This window comes from Psammomys obesus, unplaced genomic scaffold (assembly GCF_907164565.1).
Source record: "Psammomys obesus unplaced genomic scaffold, mPsaObe1.curated_primary_1811, whole genome shotgun sequence".
Taxonomy (NCBI): Eukaryota; Metazoa; Chordata; class Mammalia; order Rodentia; family Muridae; genus Psammomys; species Psammomys obesus.
Genome location: NW_026596101.1, coordinates 22,059,662 through 22,069,426, shown reverse-complemented (window position 1 = coordinate 22,069,426; position 9,765 = coordinate 22,059,662). Strand labels below are relative to the sequence as shown.

Below are 9,765 nucleotides of genomic sequence, written 5' to 3'. Positions count from 1 at the left end.
TGCTTGGTAAGTGTCCCCAGGTTTTCAAGATTAAATTACAAAAAATGCTGTGCCTTCCATCTTATTCTTTCTTGCTCTAAGGTAAGGCCAACATGGCAAGGAACAGAGAACCAGAGAACTGAAGCTTCAATCCAACAACCCGTAAGTCCTGCCAAAGGTGACCCTAGAGTTTGTGGGGAGCTGACCAAGCCTGGAGAACAATCTGCACTGCCAATGTTCACCTGTCTTGTCCGCAGCGGTGTTCTGAAGAAAGAGGAGCTTGCTCTGCATTCAACACTGGACATTTTAAACTCAGCCTGGTTTGGCTTTGTATAGCCATTGCTGTCCTAAAACTCACTATATAGATCAAGCTGAGCTTGTAGTCTCAGAGATCCACCTACCTCTGACTCCCCTGAGATTAAGGCATATGCCACCATCTAATTGGTTTTACTAGTTATCTTTGAACAGGACTTTCAATAGAACTAATTTTTCCTAATTTATTATTTTTTTACATTAAAAAAAAAAAAAAGCCAAATAGCTTGGATGCTATTTGGAAAGATAATACAGGAAGATCAAAGCCATCCTGGTCAATTTAGTGAGACTGTCTCAAAATTACCAAGGGCTATGATGTGGCTTAATGGCAAACTTCTGCCTGTGTGCAAGTCCTCACACATCAGTATCCACCATCACAAGAGAGCTAATAACTTTCTAACTAGTGAAAAATAAATAAAAAATCGGACAGAAATTGTTTCTTTTTAATTGAGTACTTCATTCAGACATTCCTCGTTGGCGTCTGCTCTGGAAGCAGCTAGGTCCCCACCTCAATATCAGATCTGAGTGAACATGGGCCCCAAACCAGGGCTTTCGGAACAACAAAACAATAAACAGAAAACTCAGCCTCTCCTTTCTCTTGGGAGAGACTTCGAGTCACAGGGTTCAACTCCTGGACATGGACTGCAAACATAGACACTTGGCTGTCAGGAGCAAGGCAGCAGCTGTATGCACTCCAGCTCCAGGACCTGACCACCAGCCTCTTCCTGCAGGAATACACCCACTCTTGAAGGAGTTTTGGCATGTACTTACTTAATTTCCCAAAGAGGTGTGAAGTCTACCAAAAGGGATACAATGGATCAGAATAAATCAGCTTTCTCACAATAAACTTTCCTGAGTAATAACTTTTGATTGCTGAGAAAGTCTCAGCACATTATTTCAAAGTGGCAAAATCCAGGGCAATCACAGAGTTCATCCAGCAGTGGCCTAATGTTCAAGGACAGGTTTATGCAGGACACAGGTGCACACAGCCCCTTTTCTTCAGTGTATATGGCAAGTAGCCAGAAACCCTGATCATTAAAATAAGTTATTTTGTATATTACAGTGCACAAAGGGAGAGAACTTTCACAGAGGTGACCAAAAGGCATTGTGCAGAAAGTCCCATGGAGTGGCAGCCAGGGCCCACTGGCCTTCAGGAACTTGACCCCTGCTCTTTGGCTGCAGAGGCCTTAGAGTCGGTTGTTTCCTCTTCCTGCTCCGTTGGCTTTGCCTCCTCTTCCTCTTCATCTTGCGGATAGAGATCAGGGTATTTCTGCATGCACTCCTGCATGGCCCGGAACTGGTCTATACAGTCTGACCCCTTGATCTCCTCTGTGCTGTGGTGGAAGCAGGAAAAGGCAGACTTGAACTGCTCCCCACAGGGGCCGCTGGCCATTCCCCCAAGACATGGGCAATTCCAATTAATGTCTCCATTGGGCAGAATCAATCCTGGAACAGGAAGATAGACAAGGGAAAGATGAGAGGCATTCTATGCTCTCTATACGTAAAGCCTGTTTGGTCCTTATTGTTGGAAAGCATCCCCTGTGACCTCTATGGGCATTCTGGTCTACTTTCTAAGCTGCCTCCAAGAACTGGGATCAGAACTCTGAGGCTTAAATACCAGGAATCTCCTTAATCCCTCCCCAACCCTCTCACCATACTTCTGCTAGCACAGCCTAGAGACTGGTGTAAACATATGGATGTGAAAAGATCCTAAAACCTGTTATACAAAGCAAAGCAAGTGCTATTAGGCTAGTGTGGCTGTGTTCTTCCTATAAAACTCAAACATTAGGGCTGGGGTACAGTACAAAGGCAGAATAGAGCCTGGCACTCATGAGACCCTGGATTCAGTCCCCAAAAGGGTTCAAAATGACAACTCCACTTTAAGCTTTGTGATAGATACAGATGGCAGTTCTCTGGCTAATGAAGCAGAGAATGCTGACAGTTGAGTACAAGCTACCAGTAATGAGGAGCCTCAGCACTACTTTAAAAAAGAAAGGTAGGGAGGGAGGGAGGGAAGGAGGGAAGAAGGAAGTCAGTTTATACAAAGCTACGTTGAAATGCCTCATGATCCTTTACTCCAGTGGAATGTCAGGGAGTGGCTAGTGTCTAAAGTCCTAGGCTTAATCCCGCCTCTCAACTCTAGCTTCACTGATCAGCAAATCTGTCCCAACTGTACCTCATTTACAAAGGGGACAGCAGATGGCTCATCACCAACACCACAGTTGCAGAGTAAGTTCCCATATACAAAGCTGTGTGGCAACTGGAACAGTCCTTCTGACATTGTCTGCAGGTTTCTTGGCTTCAGAGGCCAAGTCAGGACAGTAGCAGGGCCCACTAGATCCCCAGAGCTGTGACCTCTACCTGCTACTTACAGCCTCTCAAGGACTCTCAATGCTGAATAAAATGCTAGCACTGTAGCTTCCAACATGCTAACCCACAGAAGAGCTTTCAACAGAAATAAAATTAGCATTTCAAAACTATAGTCCAGGTGCTAGTTATGGTAGCACACACCTGTGACCACAGCCTGAGCTATTATTTTGAGACAGGATCCTGGCTGATTTGGAACCTGCTTTGTAGACCAGACTGGCTGGCCTTGAACTCACAATTGCTCCCGCAGAGGACCCAGGTTCCAATTCTAGTACCCATATGGCGGCTCACAACCACCTGTAACTCCAGGGGATCTAACACCCTTTTCTGTCCTTGGTGGGCACTTCATGCACATGCAAGCAAAACATCCACACACATAAAATAATAAATAATTAAGGAAAAAAAAAAAAAGACACATGAGGTCTGTAGAAGTCCTTGTTTCATTTCTTCTCAGAGCCTGGCAGAAGACAGGGTAAATTTGGACATAAAACACACATCCACAAGATGGCAGCTTTAGCAGTTATAGGACAGAAACAGACATAGCCTGTCTGCTCATACCTCTAAAACTCTGTGACATATGTGCAGTTAAAGTGGACTCAAGGTAAACAAAGGACCAGAACTGACATGAGTTCATTCTTCTTAAGAAAGGCTGACCGGAGATCTGCTACAGCTGTCACTCTCAGAATACTAAAACTCTGTGACATATGACTTCCATATTCCCAGCATGGTGCTAGGCATTCACTGTGCTTGGCACAAGGCTAACAGGTGAAGGATCCCATGTAGGAATATGCATCTGCTTTACATCAGGTCTGACAAGTTCTAACCACAAGCCAGTCCTCCAGGGCTGCCTGCTCCATGTTCCTCATCAATCACCAGTTTTCAACCTGAAGCACTTGTTCCAGTGCTAAATTGAGTCTTGTTGACCCTACTCGGCCTGGGAATGCTGCATACACCTAGCCCACACAGACTGGAGTATGGATGAGCCCAGCCCAAAACCTACAGAGTGACATTGTGTGTCCAAGGGGCTACTGTTATATTCGGAGACCCCAGAAACAGGTGACAGTTCTGAGTACCTCTGCTCCTGGGCAACTGGGTAACTGTTAAGACCCCTCACCACACCATGTGCTCCTAAGAGCAGGACCAGCTGCCTGGCTGCTGCTCTCTTGCCTGCAAATTCAGCTGGTACACACAGCAGGGTTCACCCTAATAACCTGACACGAGCAGAGATCCCTGTCAGTCCTAACTTCAGGAATCCAGACAGTCTCCCAGTCACTCCTAATCATGTCAGTACAAACACATGAAAAGACAATGTTTCAGTAAGAAGAAACTGTTGCCTGCTAGCTTGGCACAGTCACAACCCTTAGGAGGCAGACACAGTGACCACAGAGCTGGACAGCTGTCCATGACCAAGGGAGACAAAGTGGGAAGCAGTGCTCAATACTAAGCCTCCCCTAGGGTGTGACTATGTGTCCCTCATCTCTCACCGTGCTCCTCATAGGGATCGTTGGGGTCATCAGCCACCAGTTCTGCACTGCTGGGAGTTTCATGGTCTTCTTTGGTCACAAATATGATCCGATCCTTCCCTAGGGTTTGGAGCAGAGGAAGACATTTACTGGAGGGAAGTGAAAGACAAAGCAGCCCATCTGAAGATGGTTCCCTGTGTCTGTCCCCATCACTAACAGACAAACAGCCCAGCAGCCACTGATGAGAGCCAGCTGGAATGAGGACTCCACTCAGGTAGTAGGTGAGGAAGAAGGAATACCATCCAGCTCTTCAAACCTACAGGAAACAAAATCCACACCCAGCTGTCTAAGTTTGCTCCACCCCACATCTTGCTAACAACCCTTGAGTTTGACAAAGTACTTTCTCTTCCCACAAACAAAATATTGGTACTCCCCTCTCCTAAAAGAGAATGAAGACACTTCTCTCAGCCTGGGAAGGGCACCATTCATCCTCCCTGCTTCTGCCCTCTCTTGCAAATTGAAGGAAGGGTCAGAGGAAAAGCACAAGGTGGAGAGGAAGGGAGAGGGAGGAAAGAGAAGGGAAAGGGGAACAGAGAGAGAGGAGGCAGACAGAAACACAGACAGGTAGAAAGACAGAAAAAGACAGATCAACCTAGGTCTAGACCAATCTAGGGACCCCAGCCCACAGGTGACACAGCTCTAGTGCTTGCTTGCCTTTGGGAAAATGGCCCAGGCACCAGCCTCTCTGAAGCATGTCCAGGGCCAGACATGGTGAGAAGAAAGGAACTTGAGCAGGACAAATTTGGAGCATTCCTCAAAGTGAGATCTCCTTCCCTCTTCTGTAACAGGCCCTCTGAGGGTTCAACCTTCTCAGGACCCTCCACCCTTAGTTAGGTCTGGCTAAGGTCTAGGAAAAAAACACAAGGAGGCAGCTGTGTTTTACATTAGAATTTCTCCCAATGGTGTGAGGACAAGAATTATCTAGTCAACAGAAATCCTTAGTGACCCTTTAAGGAATCTTGATGATCCCAACTACTCAGAAAGCTGAAGCAGAACATTGAGTTCAAGACTAGCCTGGGCTACATAGAGAGACCCTACTTCAAAAAGCAAAAACAAGTCAATTTTTAAGAAGGAAGAAAACAAAGGGCTAGAATGGTTCTCCTGGACAACCTATGGCTCACTCTCTGAAAAATTTTGGCTCTCAACTATCCCCCTCCCCCTCACAGCAGCCACATGAAGTTATTTCCTTAGTGCTTCAGAGAACCTTTTCTCAGCACCCATAATGCACAGGGAGTCATCTGTTTCCATGGTGGTCACTTGGGGGAAGACTTGGACTGCTTCAATTCTGGATCTACCCACCACTCCTGAGAGGAACAGAAGTGCCCTCTGTGCACAGTGCTGACTTCAATGGGCTGGAACCTCCACAGTGCCTCATACCCAAACCTTTCCAGTACCCACAGTGTCCTCCCCAGCACAGATCATCTGACCTGAGCACTGAGCATAACAATAAGGGAAATAGAGACCCACCAATCCCAGCCCCAAGCTGAGGAGGAGGAGGAGGAGGAGGGGGGGGAGGAGGAGGAGGAGGGGGAGGGGGAAAGGTCAATGTCTTTCTAAACCTCCCAGGAAAAGTGCAAGACAACCTGAGCTTTCTAACAGCTAACCCTGACACCAGGGGACCTATGATCATTTGACTCTCATCCAGAGGGCACATTGGAAGACTTTTTCAGGTATGAGAAAACCTGTCCTGAGTGAGGTAGCTAATGTGAAAGCTGGGGCCAGGCTGCAGACAGGTGGCTCTCTGAAAATTGCCAGTACTGTGTCCACTTCTCCCCCTACATTTTGGAAAGTTCAGGTACAGGTATATGAAGAAAAAGTAAGGCAAAGGGTTGGGCCCATGCTTGGGCTAGAATACCCAAGAAAGAGGCCTGGGGAAGGCAAGTGTCAGAGAGGCTACCTCGGTGGAAAGGTCTCATGCACTGGTGGGCAATAGCAATAGGTAGGTCTCAGCACACAGAGCTAGCTCCACTGCCCACTTGCTAGCTTTCTGCCCAGAGGTAGTTTTGGCCTCTGCACATAATAGTATGCCAGATTATTCCTCCCGTAGCTGAAGAAAGCATATGGACAAGGCCACTGGGCCACACTAGAGTGCCTAGTAACCCTGGAGACTCTGGCCAGTTTCCAGAACTCCCAAAAGCAATTTGCATAAATGCTGAACTGAATGTTAAGCAAAAGCTGCTGACATAAAGCTCTCAGCTCAGCTCTGATTGTTGTGACCTGGGCTGAGCATAGGCCCAAAGGGAAGGGGACAAACCTGGACAGTTCCTGAAACACCTGAGGCAGTATGTGATATATGCAGAGGCCAGACCTCACCCAGCAAAGCTCAAACTCTCTGGCACATGGGCATGGCTCCTACCTCCCAGATACAGACTCCCAGTCAGGTTGGAATGAAGCAGCTTGAGACTCCTTGAATCTGTGAGTTGTTAGCCCTCACATCAATGCAAAGGGAGGAGGGGGCAGGGCTCCTCTAATCTCCTTTCTTAAAAGCGAAGCAGAAGCCTACAGGTGCTAAGAAACAAACCTAAGCAAACAATAGGCCAGAAATGGGTAGGACATGTGCTTTGAAGGACCCTAAGTGTTTCCCTTTAAAAGTAACTGTAATACTAGCCTGATCCCACGAGGCCTGTGCTTGCTGGAAAGCAGACACCAGAGGGCTGGAGTATAATTCTGGGCTAGAACATCTATCTAGTGCATGCCCTAGGTTCCAGCATGGTAAAATGAAAAATAAGAGCAGATGCAAGAACAAATATAAAAATCAATGATGATTTACTTGGTTTATTCTTTGAAACAGGGTTTCCTATGTAATAACCCAGGCTGGCCTAAAACTCATCAATCATGGCCTCTTGATAGGATTATGTGTACCAACACAACTGGCTTTTTGTTTTTAAAGATTTATTTATGTCTTTATGTGTATGCTGTATGTGAGGGTGCCCCCAAAGCCAGAAAAGGGTGTTGGATCCCTGGAGCTGTGGGTACAGTTGCCTGACATGGGTGCTAGGACCCAAATTCAGGTCTTCTGAAAGAACTGCAAGGTAAGAGTTAAAATGTTTGATATCTGAGCCAAGTACACACCTATAATCCCAGCACTCAGGGAGGCAGAGGCAGGAGGATCTCTGTAATTTCAGGACCAGCCTGACCCTAAGTGGGGGAAGAGCCTTACCAGGCCACAGAGGAAGACAATGCAGCCACTCTTGATAAGACCTGATAGACCAGGATCAGATGGAAGGGGAGGAGGACCTCCCCTATCAGTGGACTGGGGGAGGGGCATGGGAGGAGAAGAGGGAGGGAGGGTGGGATTGGGAAGGAATGAGGGGGAGACTACAACTGGGATACAAAGTGAATAAACTAATAATAAAATAAATAAATTTAAAAAAAAAAAAGACCAGCCTGGTCTACAAAGTGAGTCCAGGACAGCCAAGGCTACACAGAGAAACCCTGTCTCAAACCCCACATAGACCACCCCCCAAAAAAAAGGAAAAAAAAAAAGTTTGATATCTGATCAGGCATGGTGACACATATCTTTAATCTCAGCACTCAAGAGGCAGAGGCAGAGGCAGAGGCAGGCAGATCTTCATAAGGGCTATCACAGAGAAACCCTGTCTCAAACAAAAGAGTTTGCTATCTGGAGCAGGGCAGGGAGGCACAGGCCTTTAATCCCAGCATTTTGGAAAACTGAGGTAGGTGGTCTCTGAATTCAAGGAGAGCCTGATTTACAAAGATAATGAATTCCAGGCTAGGCACTACAACAGGGAGACCCTGAGTCAAAGCATAAGTCAAAGCATAAAAGTTTGTTATCAGGCTGGAGAGATGACTCAGGGATGGAGAAGTTCTAAAGGACCTCATGCCCTCTTATGACTGCCTCAGGCACCAGGCACGCATACAGTCAGGCAAAAACACTTAAATGCAAAAAGCGCAAAGACACTTTTAAAAAAGGAAAAGAACCATGTCCATAAACCTTCAATACTTGCTGCTTGTATCAGAACTTGATGGGGGAGGGGAGTAAGAGCTGACTATGATGCATGCATCAAGTGGAGAAGACTAGTTGGGGTAGGGATTATCTACAGAAAGGGGAAAAAAAAAGTGGGTTGGGATTCTATCTGGGGCTAGGATAGTTTAAAAGGGACTGGGGCTCAGTTGGTAAAACGCTGGCTGCGCATGTGCACAAAAGGCCAAGTTTGACCCCTGTACTAAATAAAGGAAGCACAGTAGCCCACACCGGCAATCCCAACAGAAGTAGGGGAAGGATCAGGAAGGATCAGGCGAAGTGAAGCCTGAAAGCAAAAGGGGTGGCTCTAGGAAGTCAGGGTTCATTCTCTCCTGGTCTAAAGACCAGGAAGGTTTTGAGGAAACACTATCTGAAATGGTCTTCAAAGCCCTGGCAACCCCAGCAGAGCCTCGGTTCGGCGTGTGCACTGTAGATTGGGACCTTCTAACTGGACGTACCTTGGGTGGATTACTTCCTCCTTTATACTTCAGGTGCTCTAGGCTTACAGTGAACGAGCTGGCCTACTCCTCCGAAAATTCTGGGTGACCCAAGTCTCTCCGTAGCTTTGTATTCTCAACAGTTCTCCAACTCTTTTCTACCTTGGGCACGTGCTTGAGCGAACATCAGAGTAAACGATGCCCAACCTCTCAATTTACCAGACTGGAAACTAGAGCCTGGAGGGCTTGGCTGGCAGCTCAGACATGGGGAGCCAGTGAGTGCCAGGAGGCCTTGCCGCCACCGACTGGTCTGGATTCTGCTGGGCTGCTGCCCACAGGTAACAGCAGGGAGAGGAAGTAGTCCTCAACGTGGCTAGCGACGAAAGAAAGTCAGTCTTTTCATAGAGGGCTCCCAACTGACACTGCCGCTTCGCGACCTGATCGGCTCTGGGATCAAGTAATCTGTTTTAGTTTACTGTTTGACAAAACGTCGGCAGTAACAGAATCCGATTTATAAAGATCGCTCAATAAAGTTTAAAGAGTGCCCAGTATACAGGAAGAGCTCGATAAGTGCTCCTAACTGTGGCACTTCATCACGCCAGCACAGCCCACTCCAGCCCAAGTGGTAATTTTCCGGGATTGCTAAAAAGCCTGAGCGGGACAGAAACACGTGGGGAGTGCTAGGAGCGACGGTGACTAACTAATTCCTAACAGTTCGGGCCAGACAAGGTGCTCCTCACTCGCGGGGCACACGTGAGGTCCTCCGAGGCCCGGGTTCGGGCTTCACCGTGACCTTGGACCTCGTTCCTCACTGAGCCTCTGCTTTCTCATCTGGAAACGGCCGCGAGAGGCCCAAGAAGGGCCCAGGGCCGCCCTGTGGAAACCACCCGACAGCGTGTCCCTCCCGGGCCCGCGCCGGCCGGTCTCCATGGCAGCGCCCGACCCACCTTCCTGCCGGCAGTAGGACATGGTGTTTCCCGACGCTCGCAGCTCTCAGAGGCAGCGGACGCGGACGTAGCGGATACACCTTCACGCTGTGACCTCCCTCTCCTCTCCTCCTCTCCTCTCCGCAGGCCTGGCGAGCGGCACTGAGGCCCGCGCGGACCCGCCCCCTCCAGGCCTGCCCGCCGCACGCCTGATTCCGCACCTCCAAGGCACTAGC

General features: G+C 48.2%; 1 protein-coding gene across 2 annotated transcripts; it reads right to left on the bottom strand.

Moving 5' to 3' along the window:
- Nucleotides 1-713: 713 nt before the first annotated feature.
- On the bottom strand, nt 714-9,750 carry Chchd4 (coiled-coil-helix-coiled-coil-helix domain containing 4). Of its 2 annotated transcripts, XM_055628536.1 has the most exons (4): nt 9,551-9,750; nt 4,836-5,028; nt 4,143-4,241; nt 714-1,737 (listed from the first exon to the last, which is right to left on the bottom strand). In XM_055628536.1, the coding sequence occupies exons 2-4, from the start codon at nt 4,930-4,932 to the stop codon at nt 1,442-1,444; spliced, it is 492 nt and encodes a 163-aa protein (XP_055484511.1). In that variant the 5' UTR covers nt 4,933-5,028; nt 9,551-9,750; the 3' UTR covers nt 714-1,441. The 2 variants fall into 2 exon arrangements, with proteins under 2 accessions (XP_055484511.1, XP_055484512.1); XM_055628537.1 differs by lacking the exon at nt 4,836-5,028 and having other exon boundaries at nt 9,551-9,748.
- Nucleotides 9,751-9,765: the final 15 nt, after the last annotated feature.

Excerpts from the sequence above, each read along its gene's own strand:
- Chchd4 (XM_055628536.1), bottom strand. The coding sequence starts at position 4,932 with ATGCTCCAAATTTGTCCTGCTCAAGTTCCTTTCTTCTCACCATGTCTG. Across the intron at positions 4,242-4,835 it reads CCTGGGCCATTTTCCCAAAG|GGAAGGATCGGATCATATTT; the intron begins GCAAGCAAGCAC and ends TCCAAACCCTAG. Across the intron at positions 1,738-4,142 it reads CGATCCCTATGAGGAGCACG|GATTGATTCTGCCCAATGGA; the intron begins GTGAGAGATGAG and ends TTCCTGTTCCAG.